General features: G+C 42.8%; 1 protein-coding gene across 1 annotated transcript in view; it reads left to right on the top strand.

The window, feature by feature from the left end:
• Positions 1-2,267: 2,267 nt before the first annotated feature.
• The window catches only part of kcnn2 (potassium calcium-activated channel subfamily N member 2), a 104,661-nt gene continuing 89,430 nt past the window's right edge, over positions 2,268-17,498 (top strand). The window contains exons 1-2 of the mRNA XM_008114022.2: positions 2,268-3,422; positions 7,865-7,960. Of these exons, the coding sequence (XP_008112229.2) occupies positions 2,298-3,422; positions 7,865-7,960 (1,221 nt within the window). The 5' untranslated portion in view covers positions 2,268-2,297. The remainder of the gene's footprint in view (positions 3,423-7,864; positions 7,961-17,498) is intronic.

Below are 17,498 nucleotides of genomic sequence, written 5' to 3'. Positions count from 1 at the left end.
AGCGTGAGGCTGTTAGGCATGGTGGGAGTTGACCTCCAAAACCCCTGCACGCCCTAAGTGTACCCCTCCCTGCACTAACCATACAGGAGAAAGACCTGTTCCCGCTCCAAGGCAAACCAACACCTGCCGCAATTTCCCCACTTGAATTAAATCCATCTGGATGTGAAATGAAGCCATTTCAGGTATGTCTAACATTGTAAGCCTGGCATTCGAGGGCATGCTGGCAAGGCCCCCCTCCTCTCCTCCCACCTTCCCTATTTCGCATACAGTCACGAAAAGCGATGAATATTCAAGCTTATGCCAAGGGGAGGCGATGGGAGACCCTCACCTTCTGGAGAAACACACACACACAGAGATCTGCCAGTTACTTAGCAACGCTGCGAGGTTGCTGAGTAATTATTTCAGGAAAGGGATGCCCTGGTTCAAAAGGCACCCGCGCCCCGAAAAGAGGAGAGGAGGGGAAGGGAGGGTGGGAGACGAAAAGAAATAACCCCTTACCTGCCTGAGCAAACCCTTAGCAAGGTGGCGAGTGGCAGTTCAGCTCCTCTTCCTCATCTTCCTCCTGGGATGGGGCTGTGCTGCAGCGGGTGCTGGGGGGGGGGAATGGGATCTCCCTTTCCGAGGAGAGAGAGCAAGTGCAACCCCCCCCCCCCCCAGAAAAGAGGGAGAGGGAAAGAGAGAAGGGGTCAAATGGGATCCCCTGGGGCGGAAAGAAAGAGGAAGGGGAGGCATACAAGGAGGGAGAGAAGGGGGCAAGTGAAATCCCCCCTGGAGGAAAGAGAGAGAGGAGGGAAAGAGAAGGAGGGAGAGTGGAATCCCCCTTGATGGCGAGAGAGAGAGAGGGTGGGAGGGAAGAGGGGGCAAAGAGGATATCCCTGGGCAGAAAGAGAAGAAAGAAAAGGAGGAAGGGGGCAGGTGGGATACTCCCGGGCTGGGATTGCGAGAAGGGGAGAGAGGAGACGAGAGAGGGAAGGGGGCAGGTGGAAATCCCCCGGGTAGGTGCAATCCCCCCCTTGGAGGAAAAAGGGAGAGGGAAGGAGAGAAGAGAAAGAGGAAGGGAGAAGGGGGCAAATGGGACTCCCCGGGGCGGAAAGAGAGAGAGAGAGAAGGAGAGAAAGAAGAGGCAGAGGAGGAGGGAGGGCAAGTGGAATCTCCCCTGGAAGAAAGCGAGAGAGAGAGGAGAGAAAGTAGAGAAATGAATAGAGAGGAGAGAGAAAGGAGGGGGAAGGGGCAGAGGGGATATCCCTGGGCAGAAAGATGAGAGAGGTAGGGGGCAGGTGGGACTGCGGGAAGGAGAGGGATGAGAGGAGAGAGGGAAGGGGTTAGAGAGAGGTGGAGGCAGGTGGGAGCAATTGCAATCCCCCTGAAGGAAAGAGGGAGAGGGAAAGAAAGGCGAGAAGGAAAAAAGGAGAGAGAGAGGGGGGGGAATGGGATCCCCCGGGGAGGAAAGAGAGAGGAAGGGGAGGCAGAGAAGAAGGGAGAGAGGGGCAAGTGGAATTCCCCCTGGAGGAAAGAGGGAGGGAGAGAGGAGGAGTGAGAGTGGAATTCCCCCTTGATGAAGAGAGAGAGAGAGAAGGAGAAGGAGGGGGAGGGCAGAGGGGATATCCCTGGGAAGAAACGGAGAGAGGCTGGGAGGGGGCAGGGAGGGGGGATCCCCCCTTTCCGCGGAGAGAGTAGGAGGGAGGGAGGGGGCAGGCTAGTGTAATCCCCTGGAGGAAAGAGGGAGAGGGAAAGAGACGAGAAGGAGGAAGGGAGAGGGGGGCAAATGGGATCCTCCGGGAGCGGAAGGAGAGAGGAAGGGGAGAGGAGGAGGGGGGGGGGCAAGTGGGATCTCCCCTGAAGAAGAGAGGGAGGGAGGAGGATGGAATCCCCCTTGATGAAGAGAGAGAGGAGGGGGCAGAGGGGCAATCCCTGGGCAGAAACGGAGAGAGGGAGGGAAGTAGGGGGCAAGTAGGATGCTCCCAGGCTGGGACTGCGAGAAGGGAGAGGAGAGAGGGAAAGGTTTGGAGGAATTCCCCCGGGTGGAGAGAGGGAAGGAGCGGCGGGAGCAAGGGGCAGGTGGGATCCCCTCGGGCGGAAAAAGAGAGAGAGGGAGAGAGAGGGAGGGAGGGAGAGGGGCGAGGCGCGCGCCCACTTGCCGGCCTGTCCCTGGCACGCGCCTCTCCCGGAATCCTCCCTCCCCTCCTCTCTCTCTCTCGCTTTCCTCCTCCTCACTCTGCAGCTTTCCCCCCTCACTCCCTCTCTCTCTCTCTCTCTCTCTCTCCTTCCCTCCCTCCCGCCCTTTTCCAGGTGACGTGATGCCCGTTGTTTTGGTCGGCCCGACCAATGGGGCTCGCCGCTCGTCTTCTACGGGAGCCGGGATGGGCCCGTCGTGGCGGCAACCGGACTCCCCTCTGCCGACCATAACGCATTGCGCAGGGTGCACCACCGCCTGGTCCTCCTGCAGCTTTAACAGCTCTGACATGGACACGCCGCTGCAGTTCCAGGCGGGCTTCTGCTCAGAGCGGCAGCAGCAGCCACAGCAGCAGCAGCACCACCACCAGCAGCACCAGCAGCAGCAGCCGCATTGCCAGCAACAAGAGAAGCCTCAGGCGCCGCCGCTGCCAGGCAGCCCTTGCCTCCAGTGCAACCACTTGCCCTGCGCCTACTCGTCCTCCTCGGGGGAGCCGCTCCTGCTGCGGACCTCCTCGCCCCTCTCGGGCGCCCCTTTCCGGACCTCCTCCCGCCCGGGCGAGCTGACCCCCTCCAGCCATGCCAGCGCGCCCAGGCAGCCCTCCGCCTCTGCCGCCGCCTCCTCCTCCTCCTCCCAGTACGCCGCCCAGCCCCACCACTCCCACTACCCCCAGTGCCAACCCGCCGGCAGCCCCAACAGCACCTTCAGCAGCGGCAGCCTCCAGTACCACCAGTATCCCCCGTCCTCCCAGCAGCAGCAGCAGCAGCCGCGCCGGGAGAGCAACCCCTTCACGGAAATAGCCATGAGCAGCTGCAGGTACAACGGCGGCGTCATGCGGCCGCTCAGCAACCTCAGCTCCTCCCGGAGGAACCTCCACGAGCTGGACTCCGAGGCGCAGCCGCTCCAGCCCCAGCAGCAGCCTCCGCAGCCCGTCAGCCCCTCCGCCTCGGCCTCGGCCGCCGCCGGACCCGAGATCGTCGTCTCCAAGCCCGAGCACAACAACTCCAACAACTTGGCGCTCTACGGCTCGGGCGGAGCGGCGGCAGGAGGAGGAGGAGGCGGGAGCCAGACCAACAGCGGCGGGAAGTCGAGCAAGAAGAAGAACCAGAACATCGGCTACAAGTTGGGCCACCGCCGGGCGCTCTTCGAGAAGCGGAAGCGGCTCAGCGACTACGCGCTCATCTTCGGCATGTTCGGCATCGTGGTCATGGTCATCGAGACCGAGCTCTCCTGGGGCGCCTACAGCAAGGTGAGCGAGAGCAGCAGGCGCTCGGTGGGGAGCCTGCCTGCCCGCCTGCTTGTTTTCCTCGTCGAGTCCACTTTCCCGTCGCCTGCCTTTCTTTCTTTCTTTCTTTCTTTCTTTCTTTCTTTCTTTCTTTCTTTCTTTCTTTCTTTCTTTCTTTCTTTCTTTCTTTCTTTCCTTCCTTCCCTTTTCTTTCTTCTTCGCTTCCCACTTTCTCATCGCCCTTCTTTCCTTCTCTTTTCTATGCCAAGGTAGCCCCTCGACAGCCCTTCATTTCTTTTCCCTTTCTCTCAGGCATCCTTTCCCCGTTACCTTCCCTTCATTTCCTTTTCTTACACTTTTAAAAATCCTTCCTTCTTTCCTTCCTGATTTCATCTTTCCCTTTATTTCTTATACCTCTTCTTTGGGTTGCTGCGAGTTTTCCCGGCTGTATGGCCATGTTCCGGAAGCATTCTCTCCCGACGTTTCGCCGACATCTATGCCAGGCATCCTCAGAAGCTATGAGGTATATTGAAACCAGGCAAGGGAGGTTTATATATATCGGTGGAAGAAAGAACTCTTTTCTGTTGGAAGCAGTACTAAACACCTTGATTAGTATTGCAGAGTCTTGCAGCATCAAGGCCTGGCTGTTTCCTGCCTGGGAGAATCCTTTGTTGGGAGGTGTTAGCTGACTCTGATTGATTCATGCCTGGAATGTTTCAGTTTTCAGAGTGTTGTTCTTTATTTACTGCCCCGATTTTAGAGCCTGCAGTGCCTTTCCTCTTCCTTGATTCATGGTTGGTTGCTCATTTGGTGGTCCCTATGTAGACTTGTCCACTAATGGAGTTGTGCAGACTAACTCAACCAGAGAAGTCAGCCATAGCAGAGCACTTGATGAACCAACTTGGACACAGCATATTATTTGAGAACACAGAAATGCTGGACCACTCTGACAATCACCATGGTCAGACTACACAGAGAAGCCATTGAAATCCACAAGCATGTGGACAATTTCAACAGAAAGGAGGAAACCATGAAAATGAACAAATGTGGATCCCAGTATTAAAATACTCTAAAATCAGAAAAGTAAATAAAGAACAACACTCTGAAAACAGGGGAATTCCAGGCATGAAACAATCAGGGACAGCTAACACTTCCCAACAAAGAATTCCCCCTGTCAGGAATCAGCCAGGCTTTAAAGCTGCAAAGCTATTCAATGCTAATCAAGCTGACCATTTGCAACATTCATACCTGCCCCAAACAGACAACAGTTCTTTCTTCCACAGATATATAAACCTCCCTTGCCTAGTTTCTAATATACTTCACAACCTTTGAGGATGCCTGCCATAGATGTGGGCGAAACGTGGAGAGAATTATTCTGGAACATGGCCATACAGCCCGGAAAACTCACAGCAACCCAGTTTATTATAGTTATGGTACACAACAGAATAACAGATCATAGCAGATATAATCAAGTGACAATAATTTTGATATATACATGCATATCTACATTAGTCAATCAACTAGTTATTTCTGACATTGAATGCATATTAATATCAATAGCTTAAGTTATTTAGTCTTACTATTTCTACATGTTATCCACTATTTTCAGTCTATGCTTTCTTCTCATTTATTTTTTAATATAGGTTTCACCATTACATTCAGACAACAACACACAAAGTATTAAAGATCATACATGCACCCAGAACCCCTATCCCATACAAAATAAAACCTCTTACCCGCACCCATGCACCCTTCACCATGACTTTAGACGCTGAAGCACTATGAAGCCTTTAAGCTAATTTATCTATCCTTGTTCATAGTAATCCTAAATTCCTAATGGAGCTCCTCTAGGTCACTGACTCTCCATTCAAATATGACATGGCCAAATTCCATTTGTCAAAAAGTCCTCTTTACTTTTGTTCCTCCTATTTATTATTGGTTAGTTTGGCCATTAGCATATATTCTCGAATTCATTCCCTCCAGTCCTTTTTCCCCCTTTCCAGTCTTTGGCTATGGTTAATCTTCCCACGGCAAAGCTATATTGATATATTTCTTGGTCCTTTTGATTATTGTTTTCTCTATCTCAACCTAATAGAAACAATCCTGGGCTTTTTTATCTTATGATATAGCATTTTATTTGTCTCCTTAGTTACCTTATCCCAAAATGTCTATATGGCCCCACCACTCCTTTCTTTCACTTTCTTACACTTTTAAAAAACATTTCTTTCATTCATTCATCCTTTGTTCATCGCTTCCCCCTTTCCCTATGCTGTTTTATTTCTCCTTCATTGCTTGCATTTCCTTCCTTGCTTCTTTCCTTGTTGTGGCTTGCCTTCAAGAATGCATCTGCATTTTAAGATGAATGCAGTTTGATGCCACTTGAACTGCTATGGCTCATTGCTGTACAACAGGCATGGGCGAAGTTAGGCCCTTCAAGTATTTTGGACTTCAACTCCCACCATTCCTAACACTAAGTGGTTGAGGGGGGAAAGGAAAGGACCTGAGGCTGTTAGGAATGGTGGGAGTTGAAGTCCAAAACACTTGAAAGGCCCAACTTTGCCCATGCCTCCTATAGAACCATAGGAGTTGTAGTTTTATGAAGTCCTTAGCCTTCTCTGCCTAGGAATGCAGTGTTTCACCAGACTACAAACACCAGGAGTCATGGCAGTCCAAGTGATGTAAAATTGTATTGATTCTACAAAGTGGCTGCACCCCAATGTAGATTCCTGGCTTATGGTAATTACAAGGATGCAGTGCCATCGTAGGGAGAATTAATGCAGTTCAGGAGCAGGTGAACTGCCCCGGCTCGATACCATGGAGTCCTGGGAATTGTAGTTGAACGAGGCACTAAAGCTTTCTGGCAAAGAACACTAAAGGCTTTCTAAAACTATAAAACCCCATGATTTCATAGCATTGAGCCGTGGTGGTTCAAATGTCGCTAGACCACATTACTTCCGTAGTGTAAAAGGTAAAGGTTTACCCCTGACATTAAGTCTAGCCGTGTCCGACTCTGAGGGTTGGTGCTCATCTCCATTTCTAAACTGAAGAGCCAGCGTTGTCCGTAGACGCCTCCAAGGTCATATGGCCAGCATGACTGCATGGAGCGCCGTTACCTTCCTGTTGAAGTGATACCTATTGATCTATTCAAATTTGCATGTTTTCAAACTGCTAAGTTGGCAGACGCTGGGGCTAACAGTGGGAGCTCACCCCGTTCCTCAGATTCGGACTGCCGACCTTTCAGTCAGCAAGTTCAGCAACTCAGCAATTTAATGCACTACATCACCCATGGCCCTGTTTATCCAGAGGAGGTTTGCCAGTGCCCTCCGCTGAGGCTGAGAGAGTGTGACTTGCCAAAGGTCATTTGGTGGGTTTCCAAGGCCGAGCGGGGATTTGAACCCTGCTCTCCAGAATTGTAGTTGGATACCCTTTTCACTCCTTGTTTATCTGAGAGCCATCTTCTCTTTCTTTTCTCCCACCTCATTTGTCACCCTTTCAACCCCCCTCCCCCATCCTGAATGCATTATTATTTTTTAATTGAGAAAGTCTAATTACCTGAGTGGCACCTGTTTCTGGGGGAGTGTGGCCAACACTCTGTTTCTGTATAGCTGTGTGCAAAGAAGTCCATGGCAGTGTTCATATCTGCAGAGCCACATGCTGATCTCCAGGAGAACACTCTCCCTAAATTCTCCCTCGTAAGTCCATGGGACTGTTGCTGTGTGATCATGACAATGTTTTCTGTTTTAAACTACCGGTACTTTTCCTGGAACCTGCCTCCAGTGCCACAGTTCATCGTGAAAGGTGGCTTGTTGCAGGTTGCTTGCTATTTCAACAGATGTTTCAAAATCTGTGCTTTGTTATGGAAGAAATTTGCAATATCCTTCTGCTCTTGCTGGCTTGTTCAAACAAAACAGGTTAGCTAAGCCAGATTTCTGTATCTGTACCATTCTTGTTCATCCCTATACTCGGGACGAATGCTGTGATATGGATGCTTTTTTCTTCATCTGCGTCTGGCATAATTTGCAGCTATATAGTTGTATCTGAAACATTGTCTCTTTGTCATTCTGGAAGAGGATGGAAGAGAATAGCCTTGATAAGATAACTTGAAAAGCCATCTTGTTAAAGCTTTATAATCCATAGCAAGATTAATGCTGTTTCAATTCCAAAAAGATTTGTCTAGTTATGTTATATCTGAGAGTTAGTTTTTGCAGGGGATTGTTACTTTGTCAGTCTCCTTGAAACTCATCTCTTCCTAGCACTGGGGTCCTCTGCTCCAACAAGTTTTCACACCTCTAAAACATCTTTCAAAACAAAACATTGGCATGCTTACTCCTTTCTTAAATCAAGGAGAGCAAGACCCATAGAGTGAACTCAGCCTTTAGACAGCTCGTATTCCCTTCTGTGATCTTTGAGACGAAGGGGGAAAACAATCAATGTAAAAATGATTTTTTTCTCTTTTCTTATTGCAGGAGTCGCTGTATTCATTAGCCCTAAAATGCCTTATTAGCCTCTCTACAATCATTCTGCTTGGTCTGATCATTGTATACCACGCAAGGGAAATTCAGGTACGTTCCACTTGTGAGTCTGAGGCTCGCTGCTACCTGTGTTTCAAGGACATTTCTGTGAAACTAGGCAGACTGCACTGAAGCATTCTTGGTTAGGGAACATTGCAACCTCTGAGATACTGTGTTGCTACTTGGAGTGTCTGAAAACATTCATTTGCATGTACTAGATGTGCTTTGCTTGTCCTCAGAAGCAATTTGTTAATGCAAACGTGGGAGATAGAGCGTCTGCCCTTCTACAATAACTGCATGTTATGCTAATCCATACAGGATCATGTGATTAACTGTGGCAGCTCGAGTCACCTCCAAACATATCTTGGTGATACCGTTAAATATCATCGTGGGACTTCTGTTTGAAAAGGTTAATAAATAAATGGTGCAGGTTTAAATTCCATCTGTTAGTGTCACAAGGTTTGCAGTCTTTTCACAACGAACCTTGGGAATAATTTTAAAAGTTAGCAAAGCACAGCTTGAGTTCATGTTTACTTTTGCTTTCTAAGACATGTAATGATCATGCTATTTTATCTTGAGATAAAAATATATTGCCTTACTTTCTCCTCTAATGATCCTGTCTCGTGAGTTTTTAAAAAGCATTTTCTCTTATGAAACGTGACTTCTGATTCATCTTTGGGGGATATAGAATAGTTGTACTTTACAAGGGGCAAATTTGTGTCCTCCTGCCCTCATACTGCCTACTACTATGCATTAATACATACTTGGAAGTAAGTCCCATTAATTCCAGTAGCATTTATGTTCACATAGGCTAGCATAGGATTTCAACCATGGAAATTATCTTTGTATTGGAAAATTATCATGTAAAGGGTACCTCCCAGTCATGTATAATAATATATTATTTTATTGCAGAGAACTTGCAGTCAGGGCAACTAAGGTCCCCCCCCCCCCCCGAGTACTATTACATACCGATGGGGGGAATTTTCAATAGGTGATGGACAATTGTTACTATATCATAGTAATAGTTATATAATATTTTACAAAGTCGTCTGTGAGATATATCACAGTTTGATATGGTATTACATGGTCACTGTCATAATATTTTTGAGTTCTTCCAAACACAGCCAAACATTTTGAATATTCTTATCCAGTAGAGTACATGTATTTCATTCAGTGGCACAGGATCTGGTTGACTGAATTTGTATACAAAAGTCCTCTTGCATTTAAAAAAAATGTGTTCATTGTCAATCTTGTAGACGTCTACACTGAAAATAAGCCCATTGAGTTCAACTTACCATCCCAAGTAAATATATGTAATATTTCACAATTAAAACATCCATTCTCCTAGGAAAAAATTGTGCATTTTAAGGTACACAGTTGAAATGTATATGAGAACCCCCCCTTTTTTTAACCAAAATACAAAGTAAAACCTTGATTTCATAGATTTTTCTCTTGGAATCCATAGCTTAGCTTGTTTTTACTTTTTAAAAAGTTTATATACGAATTTACAATAAATATCAGCCAATATTTCTCAGGTTCCAATTCTACATTCTGTATAAGCCCATGAAACCTTTGTGGTTGATATAAAAGAGGACTTTGACTAACAAATGAACATGAATGAAAGAGGAGATCTGAAGAATATACTCTTTAAATATATATACGCTCCCCCCCCCTCTCTATATATATACAGAAAAAAGACACTAGTGAAACTTTAATACTCAGTTGTAAATAACATATAACAAATAACAGTTGTATTAATGATTAAAAATCAGTGCAGGACAGCAGCTTTGCACCAAGTCCCACTGAACACAACAGAAGTTATTTCTGAGTAAAGAAGATCAATGTGTTCTGCCAATAACTAAGTGCCTTCTTCTAGTGAGTTCAGTGGAACAGAACTGAACATCAATATTAAAATTATTCTAGAAACTTATTCAGTTCAATAAAACAGTATTCTGTCTACAGTACTGGAGCTCAGGGAGAAGTTAAAGAAATTACAAAGTCTTCAGATGGACATCATTTTTTTTACTTTAGGGCATACATTTATAAAAATGTATGTTGAATCTATTGTTAGAGTTCTGTAATTACCGTATGTCCAGACATTTAAGATAATTTTCTACAAATAGAGGCAACTTGTTGTATCATATTTCTGGGTTCTATGTAATAGTGGTAGGGTTTTCTTTAAATATGGAAATTGTTGTAGTCAGACATTCATTGATATAAAGTTGTTGGCATATCTTTGGAGCATACCAAAGAGAGAAACATTTGTCTTTTTTCTTCATAGTTGCAGTGGTCTCAGAAATATCTTTTAGTCCCACTTATGGGATAAATTGGCTCATTTTAAAGTAACCACCAAATAAGGACAAAAGTTAGAAAAAACAAGTGTGTTCTTGAAAGATATTTACTGTTCTTAATACAGGCAAATCAAATATATGGCAATGAGTGTTGTGCTTTGAATTCATATTAGGATAGTCCTTGTGGATTATGTGGCTTTTCTACTTAGGTTCATCTTGAAGCAATTTCAGTCATCATAATGTAAAGTCAGAAGGGATAGGAAAAGATTTATGTAATTATTCTGAAGTGAATTGTTTTAGTTTTGAAATTACATTGTACTCAAGAATGCTGTGGCTTTCTGGTGATAAAGAATGAAAACGGAGGATTGGTTTAGTCCCAGAAAGTATCATATAAAAGGTATCTTGAACAAATTGTTTCCTTGGGTTTTAGTAGCTTAATCCCCAGAGATCTTAGTGACTGAATATTCAAAGAGTTATGAAGTGATATTTTTGTAACTATTGGCAGTAATTATCCTTAGTTGCGCTGTAAATACGTTGGGTCACACATATGCTTGTATTGGTAGGAAATCTATCTGGGTTTTGCTCTGTATCTGCTTTTAGAACACAGTGAAGCGTTTCACTATACATCTCATTGTGTGGGAGCAACCTGATAATCCTGGTTGAATTCAGCTGAAGTATAAAGTATTTAAACACACACATATACATAGCTCCCAAAACTCAATTTCTATAGAATAAAATAATAGACTGTTTGGACTGTTACTTTCATATTTCAGCACTGTGGACAGCTCTAAGTATCAGAAGGTTTTTCCCCTTTCTTTTAAAATGCACTTTAAGTCACCATTCTGTAAATCCAGTTGAGTTGAGTGAGACTTTTTCTAAATTGAGATACATAGGACTGTGATATATATATATATATATACACACACACACACACACACATACATACATACACACACACACACACACACACACACACATACACTCTCTCTCTCTCTCTCTCTCACACACACACACACACACATGCATAAAATGCACCAGTGTAAACATATAGCTGAGTCAGTTTGAAGTATTTCTGGAAAACCAGTGTGGGGTTTTATTTCCAATACTTTTAGACTAGGGTGAATGTTTTCTTTTTTGCTATATAAGATCCACATAGGCTACTTTAGTTTTATGCATAATCTGGTCAAAGATGGTGTGAGAATTATCTGAGTGAAATGGTGTGAGAATTATCTGAGTGAAAAGCAATAATAAGAATTTTCACTGTGTGGAATGTGTTTAAATGCAATCAATACTAAGGAATCTTCTTGATTTTCTTACATTGCCCAATTTATTTCAGAAGTTTTCTCAGACCTTAGAAAACTTGTGTCAACACACAGCTTGATGTTCATGTTCTAAATCCATTAGCAAAACGATTAATGTTTCTGCTCCAATAAGCATACGTGGAGTACAGAGGAAACCATCTTCTAAATAGGATCTTTATCAAAAAGTAGTACACAGCATATTTTGCAAACTTATTATGCAAGCCTCTACAGTTATATTGATTTACAGAGAAGCACAGCTATTGATCTTCATAGTGTTTTAGAAATAAAATTTGTTCTATGTATTTAATTAAGGAAACTATGATAACTTAAAAAAACTAAAACAGAATCATATATATGAAGATCATGCTGTAGGCCAACAGAGGACGGTATGCATTTTTCTTTGTCAAGACTTTTAGATGTGTAAGGATGGAAAAAATGTTCTAATGTACAAATGATTTTTTAAAAAAATGATAATTAAGAATGTCAACGTATTATTTCTTCTGAATTCATGTTTTTTCATGAAATCCTATGTTTCTCTTCCAGGAGTATGACAGGTTTGATAACTTTCTTCTAAAGCTTTCACATAAGGTGCATATCCATTCCAAGATAAATGTGAGCTTATTGAAGCCTAATCACAATTCAATGGACATAGGGTTACTGCCTTAAAGTATTGTAATTAGCAAAGAGAAAAGTAATTTTGCGACTGAAGATGAATGAAATGTGGTGTTTGTTTAGAGCAGTGCAACTCAGAATGGTGGCTTCCACTGATGCCCATCCATGAGCCATTGGCTTCTGTGCTGCAGATAACTTTTTGGAAAGAAAGGAACAGTTGCAGCCAATGGAAGTAAATGTGGGATCAGTCCTTGAACATTAGGAAAAAAATCCCCCCCCCCAAACACCATAGCTATAGGAATAGAGTTCCTGCTTCATTTTTTAAAAAAGGATTGTATGCCTAATGTTTGAAGAAAAACAGCTAGGACTTGATGAATTATTTTTTGTGTAGTACTAATATTTGTTTTCAGTATCGGCACAAACATAAAATATGTGAGGGGAAGTCATAGAGAGGAGGGAGCAAGTTTGTTTTCTGCTGCCCTGGAGATTAGGATGCGGAACAACAGCTTCAAACTACAGGAAAGGAGATTCCACCTGAACATTAGGAAGAACTTCCTAACTGTGTGAGGTGTTCAGCAGTGGAACTCTCTGCCCCCGAGTGTGGTGGAGGCTCCTTCTTTTGGAGGCTTTTAAGCAGAGGCTGGATGATCATCTGTCGGGGGTGCTTTGAATGTGATTTTCCTGCTTCTTGGCAGGGGGTTGGACTGGATGGCCCATGAGGTCTCTTCCAGCTCTATGATTCTATGAAAGTGGACTCTGGATCTGTGGGTCAAACCAACCATTAATTGAAAATATTAATTTAAAAACCAAGTATTAAAAAACAATGCTATATGTAAAAATATTCAACCATATTCAGTGTGGGAGGTACCACCAATCCATCACCATTCCTGGTGGCCTTACAAGAAAACTGTAGCAGAAGCTGTTTAGTGGTGCTCCCCTGCTTAGGGTGAAGAAGCTACAGAGCGAGTGGGGATGCTGGTGAGAGAGAGAGAGAGAGAGAGAGAGAGAGAGAGAGGAAGGAGGAGGAGGAGGAGGAGGAGGAGGAAGAGAAGGAACTGGTTGTCATGGCTGGAGGGGAGACTGTGGTTGTACACATGGGTGGCTGTTGCCTTTGGGGTACACGCATGATGTTGTGGTTGATGCTCAAGCTTTATATAAAGTTATATATTGGGAACTTGAGCAACTTTATTTTTTGATATCTGCAGAGAGATCCTGTAGGCAATCTTCTGGAGATGTAGATGGCTGACTGTATGTTCAAGCGAAAATGTAGGAAATAAGCCATATGAGCATGAAATATACATTTTTAGCACTTTGTTGTAGTCACATCACCAGTATTCATGAAGAGACAAACTATTGATTGACTTTCTCAGATTTACAGAAATATACTGTTCTTCAGTAAACGTAGTTTGTGTTGCTGAGGAGATGGTTGTGACTGATGGGATGGTAAACCGATTATGTGTTTTTGTCATATGGTATCTATGTGTTAAAAGTCCACTAAAAGATGTATGGGCTGCCTTACAGCAAGACACTTGGAGGGTGACTGATTACCATTTGCCCTTTATGGCATTTTCCTTTTTGGTTGTGTTTGCCATTTCTTTTGATATCCTGAAGCTTAACATGGCAATGATTAGGACCTTATACAAGGAAAGCATGCATGCTGCCAAAGAGCTGCTACCTAATAGTTAAAACCATATCTTTCAGAGCAAGATATTTTTGGTGTTTATCATGATTCTGCAGGTATGATTTTTAAATGTTAGAACAGTTTTACAATGCTAGAATACAGATGGAAGTTTTTGCTTTCCAGTGATCTGAGGTTTTTTTTTTTTAAATTAATGGTTGATTTCTCAGCTGTTAGATCAGTCCTTTTCATTAGCTGGAACAGTAGAACAGTGCAGAAAAAAACCACATAGGTATCAAGGAGCAGTGAATTTAAAATGTAATTGATTATTATTTATATTATTGATGACCCAAAATAATGTTTCTGAGAAATAATTCAAGTGAGTTCATTTATACTCATAAATACAGTTGGCGTTCTGTATCCATGAATTCTGTATCCATGGATTCAACTCTCTACAGCTTGAAAATATTTTAAAATATTCCAAAAGCAAACCTTGATTTTGCATTTTATATAAGGGACACCATTTTACTATGCCATTGCACATAATGGGACTTGTCCATCTATGTGTTATGGAACCCATGGGGGATACTGGAACCAAACACCAGCGGATACCAAGGGCCAATTGCATGTCTCCTTATTTCTTGGAACCAGAAATATTATACTTAAATTGTGTTTATTGTATGCATTTGTTGGCTTTGATAGATAAAAAATAGATTAAGCAAGTAAGTGCTTTGGTAATCATAGTTAGAATGAAGTCTTATAGAATAGTTCTATTCAGTTTTAGTCAGCAGCATCAAAATTAATAGTTTTAGAGGGATTTGTTCTCAATAGCAGCTTAAACCATTTTCTATTCTCTACAGCAGTGGTCCCTAAACTTTTTAAACAGGGGGCCAGTTCACGATCCTTCAGACCGTTGGAGGGCCGGACTATAGTTGGCTACCAAGCAATAATTAATAATAATAATAATAATAACAATAATAATAATAATAATAATAATAATAATAATAATAAAGAGGGTTGGAAGAGACCCTTTGGGCCATTTAGTCCAATCCCCTTCTGCCTTTGTGCACCAAAAGCACAAGCAAAGCACTTCTGACAGATGGTCACCCAGCCTCAATGATAATGATAATAATAATAATAATAATAATAATAATAATAATAATAATAATAATAATAATAATAAGGGTTGTAAGAGAAGAAGAGACCCCTTGGGTCATTTATCTCAACCCCCTTCTGCTCTTGTGCTGTGGGGGCTGGATAAATGGCTTTGATGGGCCGCATCCGGCCCCCGGGCCTTAGTTTGGGGACCCCTGCTCTACAGACTATGTTGGTATATTAGATATATATGTATAACAACAAATGAGTTTGTTTTCAAATGTTTGTCTCCACCATAACCCCACTTGAACTTAACATGTATACAAAGCATAGTTGAGGAGTAAGCACCTTGGAGTTGTTTTGTTTTTCAAAGTTGGCTATGTAATTTTAGTTAATTAAAGTATGCCTACAGCCTGCCACCCCATCTATAACTATTAGCAGCAGATGTGCTTAACACTGCCTAGGGACAATGTGGAAATCAAGCCAGGTATATTACTCTCTCCATGGGATCTAAAGACAATTTCAGATTTGCTCTCCTTTGCAGGGCCTTCAAACCTTTTAGACAGGTTAAAGGTAAGGAGAGAGAAATGCAGAATTTTGCTGGTTGTTGAGGTGGAGGGAGAAGAGTGAGCAGAGAGAAAGGATGAGCAAGCACCAGGGTAAAGGAAGATGGGCTTCTATAACTCATAGTTTGATAAACAATGGAACCTAGCAGGATTTAAAATATACTCAAGTTGGGTTTAAGAATAATATTTTGGTTGTCAGAAATAAATATTCTGAACTGCATGAGAAAAACTCCGCAAATTGGATCATGCTGTGAGTTTCCCTATGCCTGGAAAATCTCTGAAAAGTATGAAATGCCACATGATCTTGTGTTCAGGGATGCTGAGGTTTGAATCCTTGGTTCCTCTGTGAATAAAAATAACCTTCCCTTCATGGCAAGATCCAAATCTGTCGACTCTCTTTTGACAGGAAAAAACCCCTCCATTCTAAAGTCATATTTGGACAACCTCTTGTTAAAGAGGTTAAACTAGAAGTGAAACCAGTGAAATAACCAGCTTTAGGATTAGAAAAATGAAGCTGCTATGTAACGGGGGAGGCAATAATTTTTGAGTGTAGTTGGAAATTATCCTAAATTAGTGTTACATATCTTTACTGCAAAGCATATCCATCCATAGATCATTGGTTACTTGTTCATCCCAGGAAAGAAATATTCTGTAATGGATGAGTTGAAAACTTCAGTGTGCTTTCTTTTCTTAAGCATGCCCTAAATTTATTCTGAGACCATGGTTTTGACCGAAACTCTGTTTTGGGGAAGCATTTTGCCTCTTAGAGGATTTATAGTGATGGTTACCATGTATACTCATGTATAAGTTGGCCTCATGTATAAGTCAAAGGCAGAGTTTAGGGCCAAAATCGACTTATTAACCTGTTAATAAGTCGAAGGTGAAACCTAGAGCCATGTAACAAAGGATTTAAAGGGTAAAGCAAAAGGAAATGGTGCCAAAGACCTTACAAAATTTTAGTAGGCATAGCGCTGCTCACCCTAAAGTCTGGATGGATAAGGAGGGAACTACCAAATCATGGCTGTGCAAAGTGTGGTGCAGGAAACCAGGCACAAGTGGGTCTAAGAAAATGCAGATCAATTGCATGGGAATACAAAAGTGCCTTCATTGCATCAATACTTAGATTGACCCACGGATCAGTTGACCTAGAATTTTTAGGGTGATTTTTGGACTAAAATTTCTAGACTTATAAATGACTATATTTGGTAGTCTGTAAGTAGACGTATTCATATAGAGATTATTCCATACACAGCTATCTATGATCAGGTTGCCTTCTCTTATATTAAGTTGAATATGTGTATGCATATGTTTGTATACATTTCCATTAACTTTATCAAAAATGTTGTGTTTCAGTCATTTCTGCTTTAATTCTAATAGCAATGTACTAAAAGTCAGAGTTTAATTTCCAAAGTAGCCATGCTGGTGTCTTGCATAAATAAGAAAAGAGAGAGGAAGGGGAGAAAAATGTGGCTGCACTCTTGGTTTCTATTTTCACATGATGTAAACCCATTTCCTTTGATGAAGACAATGGCTTCAAGACACACACACACAGTACACTCTGGCTGTTTTCATGTTACCTTGTCCAACCATCCTTTCTCATGATTTTCTCTTGATAGAGAGGGTAAGTTGCCTGTTTTAAAAGCCACTAGTCAGTCTTAAACGTCTTGCCACATTTCCTTTCCTTCTCTTTCCTTAAATAGGTGCCCGTCACCTCTTGACATGCTGCTTATGTCACACACAGAGAAATATCGGCCAGTGTTCTATATCAGATACTCAGTTATATAACCTCTTCTGGACTCTCCTAACAGTAAACCTGAGGAAAACTCATTTGCCCACAATATGAACAGCAGTAGAACGGACTGCTTAGGGAGGAAGTTACAATCAGGCAATATAGTCACAATCATGATTAAGTAGTGATCGTGAATGCAAAGTAGTTACTTAGATTTACACATCCATAACTGTTTCATTTTTCATGACTGTCAGTTAAGTCTTGATTGTGATACTGTTGCCATGACCATACCCTTCCTCCTTTATCAGACATCAGCTATGTGCCGAGAAGGAAGTCCATTCTGCTGGCAATTATATTTCTACCACTTGGAAGTGTTG

The sequence above is a fragment of the Anolis carolinensis genome, chromosome 2 (genome assembly GCF_035594765.1).
Source record: "Anolis carolinensis isolate JA03-04 chromosome 2, rAnoCar3.1.pri, whole genome shotgun sequence".
In the NCBI taxonomy this organism is placed as follows: Eukaryota; Metazoa; Chordata; class Lepidosauria; order Squamata; family Dactyloidae; genus Anolis; species Anolis carolinensis.
Note: the sequence above shows the minus strand (reverse complement) of the source record. Positions and strands in the feature narration are given on the sequence as shown.